Raw genomic sequence first — 24,936 nt, 5'->3', positions numbered from 1 at the left:
TGTTAACTTTACAAGACAATCAGTAACCTGGAAACAAAGGTTAGACTGTAAGGGTTTAAGAAGTCTCTTCATCAGCTTACCACTCATTCACTTCTTAACCCTTTGCAACATAACCTCTCTCAAAATGCTGACACTTGATTAAAATATTAGTCTCTCCAATTGATGCTCCAGAAAAATCCAAAATACACAGCAACTCCTTCTGAAATGACAATGTAGTAGCGAGCTTTTAGAGAATGTCTGAAATGAAAGACCTAGATAAGAAAGAAATTGAAGACAGGAAGGGACTGATTTACGGAGGCAAAGTAAAAGGGTGAAGGAAGTGGCACTGCCTACAAAGTGTACTATTCTGTGTTTGATATGAAATCTGGATGGACGTTCTCTTTATATTCGCTTGTTCTTAATCATTTAATTAGATATACTTCCTGTATCTACTGACTGATTACTGCTTACAAATATTTCACCAGACTGCTGGTGATGTCCTCTTAAACATCACTGTCCACCTTCAAGCCAGATTTTTTTGATGACTTGCCCCTCTATTCTGTTAATGGTATCCCTATTTTCTCAATTATTTATGTTCAAAACAGTTTTTACAGTTCTAACTCCTTATCTAATGAGTCAACAAACTATACATTCTTCTCAGTGCCTCTAAAAGCTGTCATTTCTTTCCCATTTCCAGTATAGTTAGCCAACTTTTAAGGCCTTATTAACTCTGCCTAAATAGAAAGCCTCCTACATGAATACAGATAGTCCCTGACTTACGGTTTGACTTATAGTTTTTGACTTTACAATGGGGCAAAAGTGACAAGCATTCAGTAGAAACTGTGTTTGATTTTTTATTTTTTTCCCACAGCTAGCAATAAGTGCCACATAATCTCTCATGATGCTGGGCAGTGGCAGTGTGAGACACAATTCCCAACTAACCAGGTGATCACAAGGTAGACAACTGACACTTAAGACCATTCTGCTTTTCATTTGTAGTACTCAATAAATTATATGAAATATTAATACTTTATTATAAAATAGGCTTCATATTAGATGATTATGCCCATCTGTGTAGGCTAATATATGTGTCCTCAAGACATTTAAAGTAAGCTAGGCTAGGCTATGATGTTCAGTAGGCTAGGTATATTAAATGCATTTCCAATTTATGATGAGTTTATCAAATCGAGGAAGATCTGTACTCTACTACTAGGCTTTCCTTGAAATACCCATCTTAGGGACCAAAGTGCAGTCATTTCTACAGCGACATCTTGTGTCACTTTCCCCTGCTTTAAGGACTTTCATGGCTAATTGAGTACTAATCCCCTAAATGAACCCATTGATACAGTGCTTTCTTACCTTGGTGCATTTGTCTATGCTCTTCCTTCTGTGTATAATATTTCCTCCCCCACACCCTGCCTCTCTCACTGTCTTTTGCGCAGTTAAGACCATAGGCTCTGAAGACAGACTACTATGTCCAAATCCTGCTCTGCCATTTGCAGCTTTTATATATATATATGTTCTTAGGCAGGTTACTTAATCTCTCTGTGCCTCCATCTTAAAAAATACAGATCTATAAATTTACTTAATTCACAGGGCTGTTCTTTCAGATTAAGACATGTAAAGCACTGAAGAGTACCTAGAACATGACAAATTCTAACATGATAAATGCTAGCAATAAAATTAGTAGACAAAAACCTTTAGTCTTAGTCTACTAGTAATTCCCTTTGCTCTCAGATAACTAAAGGCCCCCTCATTTATATCCACACAGCACTTGTAGTTGTATAATTTTTGCAGTCAGTCTTAATCAGTTACAGTTCCTTGAGACAAGAGGCTGTCCTGTTTCCATATTCCTCAGTATTCCATATTCTACATTCTTCCACAGTAGAATTCAAACACATAGATTTTAAAAGATTTATGATGGATTTCTGTTACCCCAGAAAAGCTGTGTCCCCAGAACAGTACAAAAGTATTTGAGATAAGTGGTGAATGCAAGTACCAGCAGGTGAAGAGTGACAGCCAGAGTTTATGTGACACAGAGCAGTTTGGTTTGTTCCCTCATTCATTCTTTTTTTCCATTAAGTTCACAAATATTACTGGGTTCTATGTATACCCTACAGACACCAGGCAACCTGTGAGCTGTTCCCTGTTATAAGACTCTATAGTATAAACAATAGATTATGGTTATTGCAAAGGCAGCAGAAAGTTGAGGAATCAAGGATTTCTTTTGACCCAAACATAGTTTACATACATTATTTTTATGGGTCATTTAAGAGCTATCTTAGTAGCATACACACCAGAGTAAGAACAGTGGTTGTCTTTGGGTTGGGAGGACTGTAGGTGTTCTTCTTCTTTTTCCTTTTTATTTAGCCTATGTGAATATCAATTGATTTTGTAATGAGAAGGAAAAAAATGACTAAGTTTTAAAAAAAAACTTAAAAAAATTCTCTCATTCTATGGCTCAATTAACAAATACTACAGCCCCAACAACATCACAAGCTTTCATTATTTTAATATCTCCCAATATTTGGAGTAACAGAATAGCATTAAACCAAGTTATTTGTAACTGGGTAAAGTCTTTCCCCCAAGAATGCAAGTACTTAACTGCTTGGTTGAGGATGTCTGGGTACTGATCTCAGTAAAACTATAAAGCTAACAGAATCAAATACGTGACTCAGCATGCATCAAGTACTTAGTACAATATATAAGTGTGAATATATGTACATACATAAAATCTGGATGGATGTTCACCAATATATCAATAATGGTCATTTCTAAGTATGGAGATCAGGGTGATTTTCACATTGTTCTTTATGCTTTTCTACACTGTCCTGATATTTTGTATAATGAACATATATTATTTTCATAAAGATGATAAAATTATTAATAAAGTAGATAACAAGTAGTAGTAATGGCTTAATCTTTGCTACTTAAAAGTATGGTCCTCAGACCAACAAATCAACATCACATTGGAGCATGTCAAAAATTCTTAGGCTGTACTGCAGACACAGCGATTCAGAATCTATATTTAATCAAAATTTTAAGATCCTCAGGTGATTCATATGTGCATTACAATTTGAAAAGCACTGAGTTAGACACTACGGCCTTTACATGCAGGGACAATAGGAACATCTGCCTTCTTCATTATACATTCCACGCATGAAACATATTTGTTGAATGAATAAGCATATAAATGATATTACTTCTGAATAGACATCAGAATGACGGTGGAGACTGTATCTATCTGAATTGTTTATTTTCTGCCAGAGATCCCAGAAATGGTTGCTTAATATTGACTGTAAATACTGTTAAATTATTTTAGTAAAATGTTGACCCCCAAGATGTAATCCTTTCTGAAAAGGAGTCCTTGCTCATAGAGATCTATACATCTCTTTCAATCATTTCTCTAGTCTCCTATCTACACACACATCCTATAGTGACTCTTTACAATCTCTTCCTCAAAGCAAACTCATTTTCAAGATGTTAACTAACATCGCTAAAGAGAAACCTTACTACTTAACTTTCTCAAACTCCAGCTGCCTAAATATTTAACTTTATGTCCTACACCTCAAATTTAACCCATTTATTCTCCATCAACTATCTCCCAGCCCCCTTCAGAAGAGAACAGTTATCCATCCTCACAGACTCACATTTTACAAGTTTTAGAGAAAAGAGATCACTAAGTCTACATTATTTTAGAGAAGAGAATAGGATCTAGAAGAATTAAATGACAGCCCAAGAGGCTAGTTACTGGCAAAACAAAACTACAATCTGCACCACCACACTCCCAATACATTATCACCTCCTAGAATTTTGATAGAATTCTCGTTTGTATCAACAGCACTTGAATTCACTTTTTAGAAACACAGGTTCAAAATATCCATCACCTAGATCCAAGGAATCAAGTTCTGTGTATTGTTGACATTTCTCTCACTCCTTTTTTCTTCCTTTTTAGAACAGACTGCACTTTTTCAGTTGAGGTTCCTTCAATATGTAGTGCCATCCTCCCCAAGTCCTCTATCCTCCCAGAGGCTTATTCCTGCTGCCTCTACCTTTATCTATGGTGCTTAATAGAGATGGTTCTGGATGACTCAAACTCTATCCATCCTCAAAGTACAGCCCAATCCCAAATTTCTTTTTCCCCAATTTCTAATGCACTGCTCCATCACTCACTTTTCTATTTGTTCCCAGGCTGATGCTTATTCTTTAGAAACCTGCTATCTTCAAAAGTAAAAAGAACCTGATATCACCGAGGTTCTCTTTTTAATCTGAGAAATCTGAGGCCCAGAGAGAAGTGACTTCTCTTGTGTTACTTGAGAACTGGTGACGGTGACAAAATCTGAATAACAGTTCCCCAGATTCCTACCCAAAGCTGGCGTCAGCTCTCTATATGTCAGTCTTTCCCGACACCCTCCGTTGATAACGCAAACAAAAGGCTTATGTCAGTGCCATATGAAACTTTATTTACACGGCTAGCAGTGTCCATCCCATTATTAAGCACTCAAAAGGGACGCGTCAGTCAACACTCCTCCAACTGAACTGAAAGCGGAACCCAGGGGGAAAGCAAGAGAGAAAGGGATGATTAATTCAAATACCCCTCTCCAGAAAGCTATCGTAGCTCCTCCACTGCCCGCGGAAGCACGCCACACTCCCTCATGGGGCATCAAGGCCCTTCCCAGTTGAGCCCCAGCGTTAGCTCCGGCCACGTTCCTGGCCTTCCCGTCTCCGTACCCATCCCTCCAGCCATTCCCTTAATACGCAGAGCTGCCCAAACCTGGGAGCTCCTTTCATGCTTCTATAATTTTACACACACTGGCCCCCAAACCTGCAACGCTCTCCTCCACCCCCTAGACCCTTTTCCAAACCCCGAAACGGCTCTCACGACCCTACTCAAACGTCTTGACCCCAACCGGGTCCTACGAGGGTCTCGACGGAGTCCAAAACCAGTCCTATCCCGGCAGGAGGATTTTAGTGGCTGACACGACCAGAAGCGTGGCGGCGGGGGGAGGAGCCCGAGCAAACCCTCCCTGAGGTGCCCGTGGACTGCCTTGCTAAGTATTCCCAGCCCGGAGGGCGCTCAACCTGTGGCCTGACTGGGCCAGGGCAGGTGCCCAGAGAGCTGGGGGAATGCCCAGTGACGGCAAACGAGCCACTGGCGACACCCTCCTGAGATGCCCGCCCATCCCCCGAGACCAAGCAGCGCCTCTCACACCTTACCTCAGCCAACAGCAGCGGCAACTCCGCTTTACGGCACTCACAGCAACTGCTGCAAAAGGGGCCGTCAAGCGCGGAGTCGTGCGCACTAGTCTGGTTGGTGTCTCGGGCGTAAGCACATTCGACCTGGCCACCGGCAGGTCTACGATCCCCGGCGCTTCCTCACCTCCCGAAGTTTACTGAACCCGGAAATTTTCTGGCTTGGGGGATTAAGCTTCGTAGCCAAGCTTTTTTTTTTTTAATACTATCTCTTACCTAGGTAACTACTACAGCAGCGCACAGAGGCGATCTGAGATTTTAGGAGGTGGTCCATGGAGAGGCACCCGCTGAGCTGTGTTCCCCAAAGTGTGTGGGTTTGCGAGATAAAATATAGGACGCCAGTTAAATGAATTTCAGATGTTTTTAGTGTGTATGCTCTGCAGAGGGATTCAGAAGAACTCTCCAGATTCTGGTTTCGGTACCGTCGGGTGAGACGGGGGATGGAGTGGGAAACAGTCGGGCTCAGTCGCTAAGCTGTGTAGTCGCTAATTCTGGTACGACTGTTTGCGACCCAATGGATTGTAGCCCGCCAGGATCCTCTGTCCTTGGGATTTCGCGCGAGAATATTAGAGTAGGTTGCCATTTCCTCCTCCAGGGGATCTTCCCTACCCATGGGTCAAACCCGTCTCTCCTGCATCTTCAGGCGGATTCTTTACCACTGATCCACGTGGGAAACAACTGAGTTAATATCGCTCTTGAGGTTGAGGTACCTGGGGAACACCCAAGCTCCAGCGAACTGTTACACTCCTGTTAAATTCTCGAAATACACATTCAGTTCCAGACCGGACTTTTAACTGTAATCCAAAGAATTACTGTAAAGGAACGCCTATGAATCCGTTTTGACATAATTTTGAAAACTATAAAGCACTGAACAAATCACTGTGATTTTAAGTTCTTTCTACAAGAATTTCTATTATCAGCCCATGGTGAAAACTGGAAAGACTCTTCTCATATATCTGAGTCGTTTGCTAAACCTTTTCATTTTGAAATCAGCATTTTATAATAGTAGTCGTGCTGGTATGTATAACACATTTATTGTACTAATACCTAATACTGTATATACATTTTCTTACACCCTTTATTTTTAGTGAGTTGATGGGTTTCCAACTTGATGCATGATATATACATTTTTGTGCCTTCTAGAAGAATGCCACTATTATGAGTGCTCAATAATGCACATGGAATCTGAACTGTTTTTTGGAAAAGTATATGTCTTTCTCATTTCCCAGGGTTATGTTCCTTGTAAGTTTCTTTTCCTTGCATAAGTTTTCTGTGTACATAGAGATTTATTATGTAACCAGACAACACCAGTACTGAACCCCAGTTCCCTTGCTTGCTGCTCAAAAGGCCAGTACTCGAGACGAGTGTTAGTGGAAAAGGAAAATTTGCTTTATTCAGGAGGTCCGCAACCTGGGAAGACGGTGGACTGCTGTCCTAAGGCTGTCTCCAGGTTGCTAGTTAGGAGACAGATACTGTAAAGGCAGTGTGAGGGAGGGAGCAGCGTGTGTGACCAGCTTGTGTGTAGTTCCTGGACTGGTTGGCACCAAGGTGAAGTTTCCAGCATCACCTGTCTTCTGTTTTCAACCAGTGTGTGGTCTATGTGCTTGTGGTCAGCAGCTTTCATCTGGTGGGGGCCTGCTTCCTGTTAAAATAAGTTAAGACTGTGTCAATCAGACCTTTATATCTTTCAGGGAAACAGGGAGTTTGGTAATTCTGTGTGTCTGGTTTATAGTCTTAAATTGTTGCCAGTTTCCTGGCCCAATTGCTTTTCTTTCTCAGTTCAGTTCAGTTGCTCAGTCATGTCCGACTCTGCCACCCCATGGACTGCAGCACGCCAGTCCTCCCTGTCCATCACCAACTCCTGGAGCTTACTCAGACTCGTGTCCATCGAGTTGGTGATGCCATCCAACCATCTCACCCTCTGCCGTCCCCTTCTCCTGCATTCAATCTTCCCCAGCATCAGGGTCTTTTCGAATGAGTCAGTTCTTCACATCTTTGTTTCTACATCTTCTTATTTCCTAATCATTAACTATTGAGCCAGTCTTTTGAGAATCACTGGGAGACTAAAGCTTTTCTACAAACAAGAGGCAGGTGGAGGACATGATGGGGTGGGGGGTGGGGGTGTTGTCTGTCACAGGGAAGGTCCCCTAGGGTCCTGCTCGGTCACAGTCCCCCCTCTTGACATTCAATTCTGAAATGGGGAGCAAGAAAGAAGGTTTGGGATAAAGAGGTTAATTATAAAGTCACCAGAGGAACTGTTTTAGGGGGCTCAGTTTTACACAGAGCCCTCTTATTACTTGGACTAGTAGTTAGTAGGTTTATTTAAAAAGTAGGTAACACTCAAAGGAAGGAAGTTACCAAAGATTCATGGGATCATTGGATACAGGAGTTCACCTAAAGGACTGAAGATGGTAAATTTTGAGCATCAAAATGAATAACTGCTATTAATTGAAATACAGAAAATACATAAAAATTCTCGACTTCACGGTTCCTTACATGTGAAACTCATTAGTCAAGACTGATGATTGCCAGGGCATGAACTCACTACCCTGAAACTTGATAAAGTCATTGAGCATTTATCCTGCCTTTTAGAACAGGATTGCAGTGTAATCAAAATGCTAATGAGAATTCCAACTAATAAAGAATGAATGATAGAACAATCATTGCTACTCCTAGTGAAACAAGAACAACCCTCATCAGCAGAGGCTAAAATTAATTTGAAATGTTGATGGGGAATTTCTTACTTGATGGATTAGGCTGGAACCCCCTGAACCCACTGATCAATCTTATCATTAACTCTGCGGCAACATCACAGCATGCACTTTCAGATGTGATGCAACAGAAAGTACACAGCACTGCCTATGAAAGATTCTTGCCTAAAAACTGAACCCACATTTAACCATAACTCTTGATTTAACAGAGGCTATAGAGAATTGCTCAGAATGTGGAACATTCTACAAGACAAATGCCCCAGTTTCTTCATCAATGGCATTTAAAAGGTGGTGGAGGGAACTAATGCAACATCAGACTTAAGAGACATATGCCCAAATGCAATGTATGGACCTTGTCTGGACCCTGATTTTAAAAAAGCAACCATACTATGACCCACCTCCCAGAATATTGGAAATAAAAGCAAGACTAAACAAATGGGACCTAATGAAACTTAAAAGCTTTTGCACTACAAAGGAAACTATAAGTAAGGTGAAAAGACAGCCCTCAGATTGGGAGAAAATAATAGCAAATGAAGAAACAGACAAAGGATTAATCTCAAAAATATACAAGCAACTCCTGCAGCTCAATTCCAGAAAAATAAATGACCCAATCAAAAAATGGGCCAAAGAACTAAACAGACATTTCTCCAAAGAAGACATACAGATGGCTAACAAACACATGAAAAGATGCTCAACATCACTCATTATTAGAGAAATGCAAATCAAAACCACAATGAGGTACCATTACACGCCAGTCAGGATGGCTGCTATCCAAAAGTCTACAAGCAATAAATGCTGGAGAGGGTGTGGAGAAAAGGGAACCCTCTTACACTGTTGGTGGGAATGCAAACTAGTACAGCCGCTATGGAAAACTGTGGAGATTTCTTAAAAAACTGGAAATAGAACTGCCATATGACCCAGCAATCCCACTTCTGGGCATACACACTGAGGAAACCAGATCTGAAAGAGACACGTGCACCCCAATGTTCATCGCAGCACTGTTTATAATAGCCAGGACATGGAAGCAACCTAGATGCCCATCAGCAGATGAATGGATAAGGAAGCTGTGGTACATATACACCATGGAATATTACCCAGCCATTAAAAAGAATTCATTTGAATCAGTTCTAATGAGATGGATGAAACTGGAGCCCATTATACAGAGTGAAGTAAGCCAGAAAGATAAAGAACATTACAGCATACTAACACATATATATGGAATTTAGAAAGATGGTAACGATAACCCTATATGCAAAACAGAAAAAGAGACACAGAAATACAGAACAGACTTTTGAACTCTGTGGGAGAAGGTGAGGGTGGGATGTTTCAAAAGAACAGCATGTATACTATCTATGGTGAAACAGATCACCAGCCCAGGTGGGATGCATGAGACAAGTGCTCGGGCCTGGTGCACTGGGAAGACCCAGAGGAATCGGGTGGAGAGGGAGGTGGGAGGGGGGATCGGGATGGGGAATACGTGTAAATCTATGGCTGATTCATATCAATGTATGACAAAACCCACTGAAATGTTGTGAAGTAATTAGCCTCCAACTAATAAAAAAAAAAAAAAGCAACCATAAAAACACATTTTTGGGACGACTGAAATTTTAATACAGACTGAGCCGTTAGATAATACTAACGGATTGCTGTTAATTTTGCTAAGAATGTTAATAGAATGTGGCTGTGTCATCATCACTGATGTATACTGCAGTACTTATGGGTGAAATTTTTTAGAACTTAAAACTGACAAACATGGCAAAATGTTAACAATTAATAAATCTAGATGATAAGCATAAACATGTTCATTATAAATAACCTCTCTACTCTTCTGCCAGGTGGCTCAGTGGTAAATAATCTGCCTGCCAATGCAGGAGATGCAGATTCCATCTTTGGTTCTGGCTCAGGCAGTTCCCCTGAAGAAGGAAATGGCAACTGACTCCAGTATTCTTGCCTGGAAAATTCCATGGACAGAGGAGCCTGGCAGGTTAATCCACTGGGTTATAAAGAGTCAGACACGGTCCCTATTATTAGCAGATATCCATCATTTAAAAATCATTTAGACGCAGTAGCACATACACATCCTGGCCCACTCTTAACATGGTGGGGTCTGGGGCAAAAGGGTAGAAATGGAAGCCAATCTCGATTTAAGTGTCTAAATATGTAAGAGTCGATCATATACACTTAACATATAGACTTCTATCTTGATAAATATTTCTTCTCAAGTAACAGAAATCTAGGTTCAAGATTGAATTCTCAGACACATGCTGGAAATCAACAGAACCAGGTCAGCCTGCTCTCCCTGCAGTCCCCTGGGACTGTTTCCTTTTAGCCTCTAGCTGCAGCTTGCCCAAGGGTCCTGGAAGCATGAAGGTGGACACCCCAGTTTGCACATCCAAACTCCTGAACTGCCTCCCCTCGAGTCTAGTGGTATATGTCTGTAGTGCAGAATGTCTTCAGGATGGATTGGGGAAGAGGCCTGCATGTTATGGAAGCCAGCTTTGGGCTGGTGGGACAGGGGATTATGGGATCCTGGCTATTGGGTTCATAGTGGGTAGTGGAACAGACTAGGAGTGGACACAATTCCTCACCAGCTTCACCTGTTCATTCTGTGGAAAGGTACAGCCTGAGACGGAGGATCAGGGCAGGGACCCCTTCTTGCCCAAGTCTAAGTGTACATGCCCATCCCTATGACATCACGTTACGTTACTGTTGGGCTTGCTTTTTCCATTTCATGGTGTCATGAAAACCCTCCCATTAATCACAGTATCAGCTGTGTAGGCTTACCTGGAGTCACTATCTAATCCCACAACCTTGTGCCAAATGGGCATAAACATACTACTAGTACCATGCAGTGTAAAGAAAGTGAGGTGTAAGAAGGGACAGATGGACAGAAAAGTGGAATGTACACAATTTCCTGAGTTCTGGTCCCAGAGATCCAGTCAGGCACATTAGGACTGGTATACCAAGGAAAAGTTTCTCTAACCGAGGAAGCAAATTCCAAAAATGGTCTATATAACGTTTGGGGAGGGGGGGCGTGCAGAACATATCTACACAAGTATACAACCACCTGTGCAGCACGTAGGAAAGGGAAGCCTTCAGACTCACGGCAGTGCACTGCTGACCATTCGGTCGTTTGTGTTCTGTCACAATGCTGCAGTGTGCGTGTGTGCATGCGTGCCAAGTGACTTCGGTCATGTCCAACTCTGCCACCGCATGAGCCTTAGCCTGCCAGGCTCCTCGTTCGTGGGATTCTCCAAGCAAGAATACTGGAGTGGGTTGCCATGCCCTCCTCCAGGGCATCTTCCTCACCCAGGGACTGAACCCACATTTCTTAAGTCACCTGCATCGGGAGGCAGGTTCTTTACCACTAGCACCATAATTTGTGAGTGTCTATGTAACAGAAATACCTAGAAATGGAATTCAACTTTTCAAGTGAAAGTGAAGTAGCTCAGTCGTGTCCGACTCTTTGCAACCCCATGGACTGTAGCCTGCCAGGCTATTCCATCCATGCGATTTTCCAGGCAAGAATCCTGGAGTGGGTTGCCATTTCCTTCTCCAAGGGATCGTCCTAACCCAGGGATCAAACCCAGGTCTCCTGATTTGCAGGCAGACTCCTTACCATTGCAGGAAGACTCCTTATATATGTACTTAATACCTTGATATTACTTGTTCTCCAGAAATGCTGCACCCATTCACACTCCATCTTCTGTATGAAGGTATTGGTTTCTCAGCATCTTTGTCACACTCTTCTCCCTGTGACTCAAAACTATCTAGTATCTCTTCATTCTTCTCTTGGTAAAAATGATCTTAGTTACAAGAGCTCCAGCCTTGTGTGGTCATTGACTGGTTTTCTTTTATCTCCCAAACTGGTTTCAAGTTAGAATATAAATTTTAAAAAAATCTTAGCTTCTGATTCTGTCTTAGCTACCAAAATGTAATCCAAGATGTGACAACTTCCAAAGACAGAAACTAAGTTCCTGGCTTATATAACAGTTACTCACAGCATCTATAGCTGCACTGTACAAGCAGCAGCTATTAATATTAGCAAGATGTGGCTCTTTACATTTAAGTTAAAATGAAAATTTCAGTTCCCTAGTTGAACTAGCCATACACATTTAAGAGGCTTATTGTGTTGGACAGCCCAGGTTACAGAACGTTCCGTCATCGCAAACAATTGTGTTGAACAGCACTGCTCTAAAATACAAAGCTTTGGAGGCAAAATTCCAAATGGCTTTTTTAACTCTCATGCTCAACAGCACACTGTAGATATTTAATAATAAGAGTGGATAAAATGCAAGCACTGAAGCAAAAGAAAGCAAGGAAAAAAAAGTTTAATTTTTAGATGAGATATTCCAGGTGTTTTTTTTTAAGAATTTGATTATTCTATACAGAACATACAATAATTTCAACATACAAGTTACTCTACCTTGAATACTCTATTTTGAAATTTCAAAAACCATTTTAAAAGCTTTGTCTTGTTTCCAAAAAAAATGAGGCAAAATGCTTATTATAAAACACTAGTTTTCAGCACTGCGTACATTGTAAGTAGTTCATTAATGTTATTCATCTTTAACTTAAACGTTAAACCTGAGGAATTAGAATTTTTATTATCAGAACTGCATAGCAAAATCATGTCCAGATGATAGAAAAACCAAATAACCTGTGGATCAAGATAATTTGTAAGCCACTTAATTCAGTTTAAAGCAAAACATTTTAGGAGAGATAATAAATGATATCCAGGTTAACGGAGTTTTGAAATGCATCACTGTATTTTAAAAAATGATAATGCAACAAAAGTTATCAAATGTTTTAAAAGGTCACATACACCTTATATCATCTATCCAATGACAACAAACTGTTGAACCATCCAAAGCTGGTATTTTGCAAAAGAATTATTTGGGCCAAATTCAGTCTTTGCATGTGGCATTGAGCAGTCATGAAAGTGCAAATGCCTGGATGGAAACACAGCTTTAAATCATTTATTTATGCTACTATTCTACTCTGACACACGTTAATGCTATGGGAGAAATTTTACAGTTCTAGAAGTCTTGATATAGAGTACACCTTGATGAGAAAATACAAAAAAGGCCACAAGTCATGCATAAACTAAAAATGTTAAAGGATATTTTAATCAGGCTTTAAAAAAAAAAAATCAGGTTTCATGTCCTGGTGATACCACTTTAAGCACATGCTTTATCAAAGTAAATGGCATCTAGAGGTATCCAAACACTTATGTCCATTATTAACTAAAAGTAATACTTCACATTTACATAGCATTTTACTGTGGTTCAATCTATTTTATATACTCCATTTCATTTTATTCCTCACAACAGCCCTGTGAGGTAGGCTGAACAAGTTACATTGTTGTAAAGGCAAGTTACATTGCCTTTATGTAAGGCAATGGAAGCCCAAAGATGATTAAGTGATTATGTAGAGATCACAGATATAGTATATGGTAGAGCTAAGGTGATTAATTTTAAATACTTTAAAAGAAATTAAGCCAAAATATTTTTTTTATATCTAGAAAATTTAAAGACTAGTGGTTTTTAATACAAATCATTTCAAAACTTTAGCTATTATATATCTTATTGTATGAATTAGTTATAAATTTGATTTTAAAGAGTCTCCCCTAAAAGGCAAATTAAACTCAGTGCTTTGGTATCTTAAGAGATTTTGGAAATGTTTAAAAAGAAAAAGCATTCTCATAACCCTTAAGCTCTCCAAAAAGTTCTAACACTAACAAAAATATCTTTTACTAATCACTTGCAATAAACTTAAGTAGCTCCAAGGCAAAGCAAACACATTCACCTACGGGCTGTCCTATATACTGTGAAATCCTCTACATGTTCATTCCCAAGAACCAACTTATATTGTTTGGGTACCGTTAAGAAAATATACCAATTTAAACTAACACAGCTCCAATGATTACAAATCAAAAGTCAGTATACCTTATACTGACTCAGAAATAACAAATACTGTTTTAATTTGAATGTGAGTAGTCTGAGGAGAAAAGTACTATGGTAATCTCTGATATTTATAAGTCAATACTAACCTTTATATGGCATACCCAACAATATATTTTCAACAAAAACATATACCAAGTGTGATCCAGTTAACCTCCAAATTACTCAAAAAGCTTATTTACATTAATCAAATATTCCAGGTAACAAAGCTATCATATGTGACATGAGGATCACAAGTATTTGCATAATATGAATACTGTAAGATATACACAAAACTAAAACTATACTGACTACGAGGTAATCTTTCTGCAATGATTAAGGAAAATTCATGATCACTTATAAATGCTCCAGCACTGGCATTATGAAATATAAATTTAAAATAACTTTATGGTTATTTGGGTGCCGAGTAAACTTATGCTGACCATTCACTTCCCTAAAATAATATATTCAGTGTAAAAATAAAATCAAGGCAGAAACTTTTTCAGACACATCTTACATGACTACATATAGGTGAACCATTTTACATGCAGTTAATTATAATTTTTTATAAACTCTTAACATTTACTTTTTAAAACTTCTGACTGATTAGCAAAAACATTGTTTTTAAGATGCAAACTTTGTCATACCTCTCAAAAGCAGCAAAAGTACTCTACACACAGAAAATCAACTTCACCAAGTTAGGAAATCTGAATAGAAAGTATGACTGACATCCCAGACTTATTTATTTGTTACATGAATTAACCAATGAATGAATACTGACCTGACAAATATGGAGTTTTCTCCAAAAGAATTATCATGATGATTTTTAAATACAGTCCTTAGTCTGTTTAGCTCAGATTCACATATTTTATGGAAGTCTACACTGTCTCTTCTAAAATGAATACTTTGAAATAATCATTTTTCATATATATCCTTTTCCAATTTTCCCCATATGTTTCCAAAAGACACTAAGTAACTTAATAATTTTATGTGATTTAAAGTATATGGAAGAAAACTAATCATTCTGGGTAAGTCATGAAATAAGAGTATCTTAGCCTAACTAAATCATTTTATTCTTTATATCACTGAGGATCAGCACAAAAATTCAAATTATATGTAATACTGCGCATACTTTAATTTCATAAGTGAGCAAATAAAACCAAGCCAGTATGTCCCTTCAGATGACAATATGGGGAGAACGATCGCAGGACAAATTCGGTGAAGTCTAGCTGGCCAGCAGCAGTCCATGGTCTGGCAAAATAGTACAGATGCCATCAGTTAAACCCCTGGACCGACAGGCACACCTTTGATACTTTCAAATTGTCTACCTACACCTGGAACATTCAAAGAATTACTGTATATTAAATTTCTATGTGCATTTAGTTAGTAAATATTTGGTATGTACATATTCATGAAAAGTTAAAGATGTATGTGACACAGTCAAGTCCAAAGAGTCAAAACGAAATGTAAAAAAATTCTTTTTTCTAAAGTGCTTAAGGCAACTCCTTCATTTTTTATCCAGTTTACTACAACTGGTTTGAGATTCAACTGCTAAAAGAGAAAGGCAATACTAAGTGTATATTTTTATAAAACATAATTTTTTACACCTGTGGTATATCCACTACCATCAATCTCTCATGCATTTCTTTTGTAGAAAGCAATCATGTTTGACCTGTCAAAATAAAGAGTAAAAAAAAAAATATTTTAAAGAGTATACCAACTTTTCATGTCTTCAATTGAGCAAAAAATATCACTATTTTTTAATTCCAATGCTAATGAGAATGTTATATATTGTGTCACGTTAACAGTTACCGTAATTTGAGACTATGTAAATAGGCACTATAGTGGATTATTTTCTAATTTGAAAATGAGAGTGACGAACTTCCTCCAATTTAACTTCACACAAATAAACTTACATGAATTAAGCTAAAAGCCCACACATTTTGTTTCTGTTTTTTTTTGGGGAGGGGGGACCTTTAAGAAGAAGCACAGTAACAAAAAAAAAAAAAAAGAAGCACAGTAAGAGGGAAACCCCAGATTCTTATTTTGAAGTATAACAGTATTACTTCAAATCAATTTTCCAAATGATACTAGAATATTTTATACAAAGGGTTTCAAATGATGGGATGAGCACACACAAGAATCATATGCACTCCTCTAGCCCCTGACTAGTATTTTCCTTTCCTCATGCCCCTGCAATAGAACTCCTCACCAGTATAACATAATGGTCTCTGGTTTAAATATCAGTTAACAATGCATGGGGCATGGATCGAGAGCATGCTGAGAAGAAGAAGGCACTTAAAATTAAAAACAGGATGTAATTATACAGACATAACAGTAAAAGTTTTTATACAAGAACTTCTGGCTTTTTCAGTGTCATTTTTGTTAAAATATACGTGACTGTTCACATAAAGCAGCTCCACCACTAACTTGCTGCTTTCAGGTTTAACTCTTATGAAAGAGAATTATAACTTCCTGTTTCCTTAGGTCCTGCAATAACCTAATGTCCTGCTACAGAGAACAGGACATCCAAACATTTCTTTCAAAATCTCTAGGAAAAACAAAAATCAAAATTATATTTATTTGGAGAATCAAAACAATATCTACTCGACAATGTCATACGCTCAACTGCCTTATGGTTTTTAAAATACGTTATCAGACAACAGTATAGATATGACTCTCCTCTGGAAAAATGAATACCCAGTTTGAATGAAACTCATTAGGTTTGTTTTACAAAGAACAAAACATCCCATCAGTAAGCAATAAACTTTAAGAGAGAATGAGCTGTTCCTATCCCACAGGTTTTTCTATAGAAAGTAACTCAAATGTACACAGCAATGGTCACTTCTAGGGAGAAGGTATCATAAGACAATATACTTAAAATATGAATGGAAGAAAGTCAACGTGAGAAAGTAACAGCTTCAAAAATTAAGGAATATACAAACCCAGACCTCTTGAAAATGCTCAAGGAATTCTTAAATACTGTAATGACAACTTCCAATTTGGCTCAAAGAACTTGTTACGAATTTTAATCAACTTTAAAAATATAAATGCTTTGCTTAATAATCATGGGTGTTACTCATGGTTTAATACATCTTCCCTATGTATGGTAAAGATCACTCTATGTTGATTTTTGGAAGCATTATGACCCTTTAGAAAGCAAATGAAGTAGCAAAAGACTGAGAGAAAAATAATCTCTGAATAGGTATGTCTGAAAAATTCATGTGCCAAATAAGTCAGAGATACATAGTTTTTTCAAAACTCTTGTTTTTAACCATTCCATCTTATTAAAAAGCAGATATAGATGACTTCAGTAAAGAATAGTTTTAGGGACCTCCCTCTATAACCTATTCCTTATAGATAAAACTTGAATAGGTAGCGTTTTCTACTTTCTATATAGCTTTAATGATCTTTCATCTTACTAAAAATGTTAAAAATAAGCATAAGTATTACCAGTTATTACACCAAATTCAAGTGGGAATTTTACCAAAACTATTAAAGATTCTATTAAACTAGACAAAAAAAAACAGAAAATATAAAGCTTTAAAAAATCTTACCCATTATTCAAAATAATGGAAAGAAGTCTAATTAAACAAGGTAATGTATAAAGAATATCCCTTTGCAGCAGGTAAAAAACTGAAATTTGGGCAATTTAAAGCTATTATATCTAGAAACACTTCCTATCCACTATTTTGAGTTATAACCATGAGAGAAATATCACAATATTTGGAAAGAAGAAAATGATACATAATCTAGTTGAAAAACAAAAGACAATAATTTAGCAAACCTCAACTTATTTATAAAAGGGGAAAAAAAACTACTGTAAGAAAACCTTTCTAGCATGCCCAATCAATTTTTTCAGTTTTTAGAAAACCATGGAAGACTGTACAGTTTTAAAGCTTCAGTGTAAGAATTAAATAATAGATAGTGATGACATTAAAAAAAAGGGAACGTATAGAGGAAAGAAGATTTAAATGCTTTTCCCTCCGGTCCTCGGGCTACCATATGTAACTAAACATTTTAGAATAGTCAAAGTAATCTAAGAAACACAAAAATGAGTTTCTATGTAACTACTTAAACACTGCCTTTTTTTCCCATTTCCTCTTCAAAACATCAGTTTCTTGCTGGATGTCTGCTTGCTTCTCTGATACCACACAGCAGGCTCCTGTGACTGCTTCCCACTAGATGCCTGATACGAACAGATTCCAGACCTTAGAGCAGAAGGCAGCAAACCCGACTCCCACCGCTTGTAAACTGCTGTGATTAGTAACTGCATGGAAAAGGCCACCCAATCAAAAAGGAGTGGGGGAAGATAAACATATTCTGAGTAGGCATTACTGAGCAATATTGTTTAAGCTGCTACTGGAGCCAGTCATTCCATTTTCATTTTTCTGAAGTGTCCTCACAGCACTTGGAACCTGCATCCCAGTACTCAAAGAAAGTCCGCCACACCAAACCTAAGGAAGGACAGAAACACAGCTGCAGTCAGACTTCAGATCAAGAGGAAACTTACAGGATCCTTGTATTTTTCCAACTGAAAGGCAAAAATCAGTGAACACAAGTGAACATCATCAAATTCCAAACTGAAAACCTTTGTATGTGAACTGAGGGGAAGCAGAAAGGCCAACTCAAGGGTCTTTTAGAACCATATTGGCCAAAGGAAGTCTTATGACAGCAGAACCCACTGGAGCTACACAGGAGAGGAAAATAAGGGCTGTAGAAATTCAGAGACTAAATTGGATGAATGCAGCCAAAAGGTACGAGCATTACTGATACTAAAGTTCACAACCAAGAGAAGTACACAAAGACTCATCTTTCTTATCCCAATTACTGCCTTAGATTTTGATAATGGGTTGTGACCTGAAACTACAGGAATCTAACACCCCTCTGTTAACAGAATAATCCCATTAGCTTCGTCCCTAACTTGTTAATAATAAGAACCCTTTTATAATTCTCTAAGGTAATCTGAGAAAAACACAAATGGCAATATCCAAATACACTTGCCATATTCTATTATCATAAATGTGAATGAGTTTATGAAAGACAAAACTGCTTCACTTGTGTTAACAAAGCAGCTATCATTCAGTAAGGTAAATGGTAACTGATATGGAAAAGAGTCAAGAGAATTAAAATGTGAATGTATGAATCATTTAAACTATCATCAACTTCCATGTATATAGCAGACAAGCTTAAAATAAAGCAAGGGAGATTCTAGAAATTTTTTACGTAGTCCCACCTTCAACTATATCCTAAGTAATCAATATTCACTCAGTAACTATAGTAGTTACAAAGAATTTGCAGACTGTGAAATGCATGGCTATATAATTAACATTCCAAAATTTTTAAACTTTAAGGTTCAGTAATGATAACTGTTAAAATACAAGAAAATATGGTACAAATGAACCTATCTATGAAACAGAAACAGAGTCCCAGACACAGAGAACAGACTCATGGCTGCCAAGGGGGATGTGATGAGGGAAGGGGTAGACTGGGAGGCTGGGGTTAATAGATGCAAACCATTACATAGAGAATAGATAAACAACAAGATCCTACGGTACAGACAGGGAACTATATCCAATATCCTGGGATAACCATAATGGAAAAGAATATAAAAAAGAGTGTGCAGAGGAATTCCCTGGTGATCCAGTGGTTAGGACTCAGTGCTTTCACTGCCAGAGCCCAGATGCAACCCCTGGTCAGGGAACTAAGATCCTGCAAACTGTTTGGCCAAGGAAAAAAAAAAAGTATATGTGTGTACACCTGAGTCACTGTGTTGTACAGAAGAAATTAATACAACATTGTAAATCAACTGTATTTCAATAAAAAATAAATTTTAGAAATACAATTATGAAACTATTATTTTATTGAAAATTAAGTGATTTACAGAAATATTTACTCAAAATATCTAGCACAAAAGTGGAAGAGCAGATCAATGGAGAAAGGTTAATCTCTTTCAGAAAGTGGCCCTGAACACGTGGATATCCATATGCAAAAAAACAGATCTTACATGTGTACTCTGTATCACATGTAAAAATTAACTCAAAATGGATCCAAGACCTAAATGTAAAACTTTTTAATTATAAAGCTACAAGAAAAAACAAAACAAAGTATCTCTGTGACCTTGAGCTGGGCAAAGCATGACATTAACAAGAATATTTATAGAAGTTCTATTTGTAAATGTCTCCAATGGGAAAGCACTCAAGTAATCAACTAAATTAGAATGTGTAAATAAATCCTGATACAGTCATACAATGAAAAACTATACATATCCATATAAAACTATGTGAACTACCACACCATGGAAAAACATGCATAAATCTCACAAACGCATGTTGAGCCCAAAAGATATTGTACGATTCCATTTATACAAAGTTGAAAAGGAGGCAAATGAATTTATGGTATTAAAACTCAAGACAGTAATCACCTTTGGAGGAGGGCCATTAGAGGCTGGAAATGGGCACAATGTTCCACTTCCTGACCAAGATGCTGGTTACAAAAATAAGTGCAGTCCTATGAAAACACTGATCAAACTACATGCTTATGATTAGCAGACTTTTATGTCTTAACACTTACTTCAGTAAAATATACCAAAAACATACAATCACAGACTTAGGAGAGGTAGACTGGGGAAAGGAAGAGGAATATAAGAAAAAAATAAGATATTGTGTTTCCCCAAATAGATAGCATAGATATTCTTCTTAAAGTTGCCAAACCAAATATAAATTAGGTACTAACCATGAAACCAGGTAGTACTGGCTGAGTAAATTTTGCCTTAAAGGAATACAACAACTGTTTTGAGTTTGCATCATAGAAAGAAAGTTGACCTAAAGGGAAGGAGAAAAAAAGTCTGATTTATTATTGAAAAAAAAAAATTAACATCTAATTAAGTCTAACATATAATCATGCATAAAAGTAATAACCAAATGAATATTTTGGCATTCATCATTTTGTCACTTTGAGGACTGGACTCAGGAATTCTCACTTGAAAAATCAGTGGCAAACATGTTTAAGAAAAAGCCCAAATCCACTTTTCTTTCCCTGGTTTTTAAGATCTCCACAGTGCTTTCATAATCTGGCACTATCCAATTATTCAACTACAGACTTCTCTTTTTTACCATTATTTAACAAATGGTTCCCTTAGCCCAGTAAAAACCATGGTTATTTCTTCCTTTTTTTTTTTTTTTTTACTATAACCAGTCTTTCCACTCAATCCTATCACCATTTAAGGTGTACTCTATTAGACTTTGTCCTCTAATTACTTAAAGCCATACTCATACCCTAAATCTCTAAAATCATGGTATAATTATCACTGCTTCAGTTTTAGTTCTTTTTTAAGGTCTCCTGACAGTCTGTCTTTCAACAGTGATCATGTAGCTAAATCACTGTCCTTCTGACCACCTAGCTGTCCAACCTGAGGACACCCTTACATCTGTTATCATTTCTTCAACCTTTTCTCTCATGACTGTTCTCTTGGTTTGTTTCTTAATCCTGAGGATATCTTCTGTTTCTTTTCCTCCTATTCTAAATGTAGATGCTTGTCCAGGATCTTTTCTCTCTACAAGGTTCCCTTAATAAATCAGCTGCCACTAAACAGAGAAGAAAAGAACTAACATTATGTCTACTACTTTAAAATACCAAGCAACCTACATGTGGTCACAAAGTTAGTGCACAGAAGAACAATAACGTTTAACGGTTCTGTGCTACATTCAGTGGCCGTCCTGTGATGCCATAACTAACACTCAGCTTCAGCTAAGTAATGCCACATGGCTGTCCCGCTGGTATCTCATCTTTCCTCAGGATCCTCTATGCTCTCTACTGTGTTGATGGCATGATCATCCTTTTGATCACACTGGATGGAACCTCAGTCATCTTCACTTCCTCTCTGTCGCTTCCTCCAATCCGTATTATTAGTAACCAAGTCCTATGAATTCTACTTTTACACCATCAAATCCATTCTTCTTGATTCCCCACTGCTCAGGCCTCTCTTACCACTAAGCGCTCAACTAATACTTAATAAGGGTTTACTATGTAAAGAAAGGCAATGCCAAAGAATGCTAAAACTAACACACAATTGTACTCATCTTACACGCTAGTAAAGTAATGCTCAAAATTCTCCAACCAGGCTTCAACAGTATGTGAACTGTGAACTTCCAGATGTTCAAGCTGGTTAGAAAAGGCAGAGAATACCCACTTTGTGGCTCAGTAGGTAAAGAAAAGGCAGAGGAACCAGAGATCAAATGGCCAACATCCGCTGGATCATCGAAAAAGCAAGAGAGTTCCAAAAAAACATCTATTTCTGCTTTATTAACTATGCCAAAGTATTTGACTGTGTGGATCGCAACAAACTGTGGAAAATTCTTAAAGAGATGGGAATACCAGACCACCTGACCTGCCTCTTGAGAAATCTGTATGTAGATCAGGAAGCAACAGTTAGAACTGGACATGGAACAACAGACTGGTTCCAAATAGGAAAAGGTGTACATCAAGGCTGTATATTGTCACCCTGCTTATTTAACGTATATGCAGAGTACATCATGAGAAACGCTGGGATGGATGAAGCACAAGCTGGAATCAAGACTGCTGGCAGAAATATAAATAACCTCAGATATGCAGATGACACCATCTTTATGGAAGAAAGCGAAGAAGAACTAAAGAGCCTCTTGATGAAAGTGAAAGAGGAGAGTGAAAAAGTTGGCTTAAAACTCAACATCCAGAAAACTAAGATCATGGCATCTGGTCCCATCACTTCCTGGCAAATAGATGGGGAAACAGTGGAAACAGTGGCTGACTTTATTTTGGGCGGCTCCAAAATCAATGCAGATGGTGATTGTAGCCATGAAATTAAAAGATGCTTACTCCTTGGAAAAAAGTTATGATCAACCTAGACAGCATATTAAAAAGCAGAGACATTACTTTGCCAACAAAGGTCTGTCTAGTCAAAGCGATGGATTCTCCAGTAGTCATGTATGGATGTGAGAATTGGACTATAAAGAAAGCTGAAGAATTGATGCTTTTGAATTGTGGTGTTGGAGAAGACTCTTGACTCTCAAGAGTCCAAGGGACTCTCCCTTAGACTGCACGGAGATCCAACCAGTCCATCCTAAAGGAAATCAGTACTGAGTATTCATTGGAAGGATTGATGCTGAAGCTGAAACTCCAATACTTTGGCCACCTGATGCAACGAACCGACTCATTTGAAAAGACCCTGATGCTGGGGAACATTGAAGGCAGGAGGAGAAGGGGATGACAGAGCATGAGATGGTTGGATGGCATCACCGACTTGATGGACATGAGTTTGAGTAAGCTTCGGGAGTTGGTGATGGACAGGGAGGCCTGGTGTGCCTGGAGGCCTGGCAGTCTATGGGGTCGCAAAGAGTCGGACACAACTGAGTGACTGAACTGAACTGATGTAAAGCACTTGCCAAGCAATAAGGACACAATACTTAACAAAACAGAGATGGTCTGTCTGTATTACTTAAAGACCACCTTGAAAAGTCTTCCTCTCAGTATTTTGCAACCTCTTCCACATTTAACCATTTATTCTCTAATATGTCTAAAACTATATTATCATCATATAACCACAGTTTTCTAAAATAAACAGAAGCCCCCGTTCAATTACTAAAAAAAGACTAGCTTATTATTATTTTTCAAGGCCCTCAGAATCTGATCCCATCCTACACTACAATTTGTTTCTATACCCTATGCTTTAAGTTAACAATTATAGCTCTTAGCATCCTTAAGGAATCTTTTTTGTTTTCTTAAGGAATCTTTAATTATACTTAATCTTTAAGTATCTTTAATTATCTTTAAGGAGTTACAAAGTATGGGAAAAGAGACAGAAGAAGATAAGCAAATGCTATCTTGGTAGTTTAAAAAGAAAAAACAATGTATTGATATGCCAATAAGTTTACTATTTATCCTGAGGAAAATTATTTATGAGTCTAAGTGAGTAAATTTTTAAAAATGCAGCAAAACTGACATGTCATCACTAAAAGTAAATCAAACCAAAGTCAATTTTTTTCCTTTTTGAATAACCAGGTTGATACTTCATGGAATTCTTTGGACATAACGTTACTTAAAATTGTAAAACTTGGTTTTATTAGCTTTAAGTGTCAACTTGGAGTGAGGCATTTAGGGAATTACTTTTGTTCCCTACTTCAACAGTACTTCATCAAAGTGTTATATTTAGATGACAGTAGACAAGACATTTATCAATTACCTAACTCAAAAAGCTTAAAGATAAACATCAAGTTAATTTTTAGATGATCTTAAGAGGAGGTAAAATTGGCAAAATCTATTAAGATGAAACTTAAGGACAAATACAGTGTTCTTCATTTGAGTTACAAACAGCAGGGAAACACCTTTACACTGCCTAACATCAGAGGAAACAGATAATCTGCAGAACTCAATGGAAAAACATCTAGTGGATTAGGTGGCTACCAGCTCAATATTGACCTACAGTGCTGTTAAGTCCTGTTACTAGAAATCATGCTGCCAAGTCACTAATCTACGGTGGTCAGAGGTTGTGTGTTCTACTTTGAGAATCAAGCTTTAAAATATATATAGACAGTATACAACCACAGGTGATAATAAATGTTTGGAAAAATTAAATTAAAAGAAACAGCTAATGGTACAGAGAATGTACAGTCTGGAAAAACAGGGGAAGAGAAGCAATGTTAGTTTTTAAACAAATAAGGATTATAATGTAAATATGAATTAGGGAACATAATTTTGTGTTTCTTCAGATGACAAGACTTAACATCAACAGTCTCAGAAGTTACTGAGAGACAAAATGAGTTGACTTAAGAAAAACCTTCTAATCAAATGTTATCCTACAGTGGAAGAGGCTGCCTTCTAAGACCATTAGCTTCACACAGAAAAGTTCAAGTACAGGAGTGGCAACTACTCACAGAGATAATGTAATAAGGAAATCATACTATATGGCAAAAGGATTGGGTAATTTCTAAGGTCTATTTCACCTCAAAAAAATCTGACCCTACCACTCTTAACAGTTAACAAAACAAGGTAAGGGAGGAATTAAAATGGGCATA

The 24,936-nt window shown here is 37.8% G+C and overlaps 2 protein-coding genes across 9 annotated transcripts in view; both read right to left on the bottom strand.

The window, feature by feature from the left end:
* FKTN (fukutin) overlaps nt 1-5,327 on the bottom strand; it is a 112,654-nt gene extending 107,327 nt beyond the window's left edge. For 2 of the 4 annotated variants that reach the window (XM_043452957.1, XM_043452958.1), the window contains exon 1: nt 5,197-5,327. The gene's annotated coding sequence lies outside the window, so the exon portion shown is untranslated. The remainder of the gene's footprint in view (nt 1-5,196) is intronic. The other 2 variants (XM_043452961.1, XM_043452956.1) reach the window with 1 other exon arrangement.
* Nucleotides 5,328-6,027: 700 nt separating this feature from the next.
* FSD1L (fibronectin type III and SPRY domain containing 1 like) overlaps nt 6,028-24,936 on the bottom strand; it is a 67,292-nt gene continuing 48,383 nt past the window's right edge. For 4 of the 5 annotated variants that reach the window (XM_043452951.1, XM_043452954.1, XM_043452952.1 and 1 more), the window contains 2 exons: nt 20,621-20,709; nt 12,256-18,342 (listed from right to left, as the gene is read on the bottom strand). In XM_043452951.1, coding sequence (XP_043308886.1) covers nt 18,220-18,342; nt 20,621-20,709 — 212 coding nt within the window. In that variant the 3' untranslated portion in view covers nt 12,256-18,219. Of the gene's footprint in view, nt 6,875-12,255; nt 18,343-20,620; nt 20,710-24,936 lie in introns of those variants that run through there. The other variant, XM_043452953.1, reaches the window with a different exon arrangement.

This window comes from Cervus canadensis, chromosome 30 (assembly GCF_019320065.1).
Source record: "Cervus canadensis isolate Bull #8, Minnesota chromosome 30, ASM1932006v1, whole genome shotgun sequence".
In the NCBI taxonomy this organism is placed as follows: domain Eukaryota; kingdom Metazoa; phylum Chordata; class Mammalia; order Artiodactyla; family Cervidae; genus Cervus; species Cervus canadensis.
This window is presented reverse-complemented; position numbering and strand designations above follow the sequence as displayed.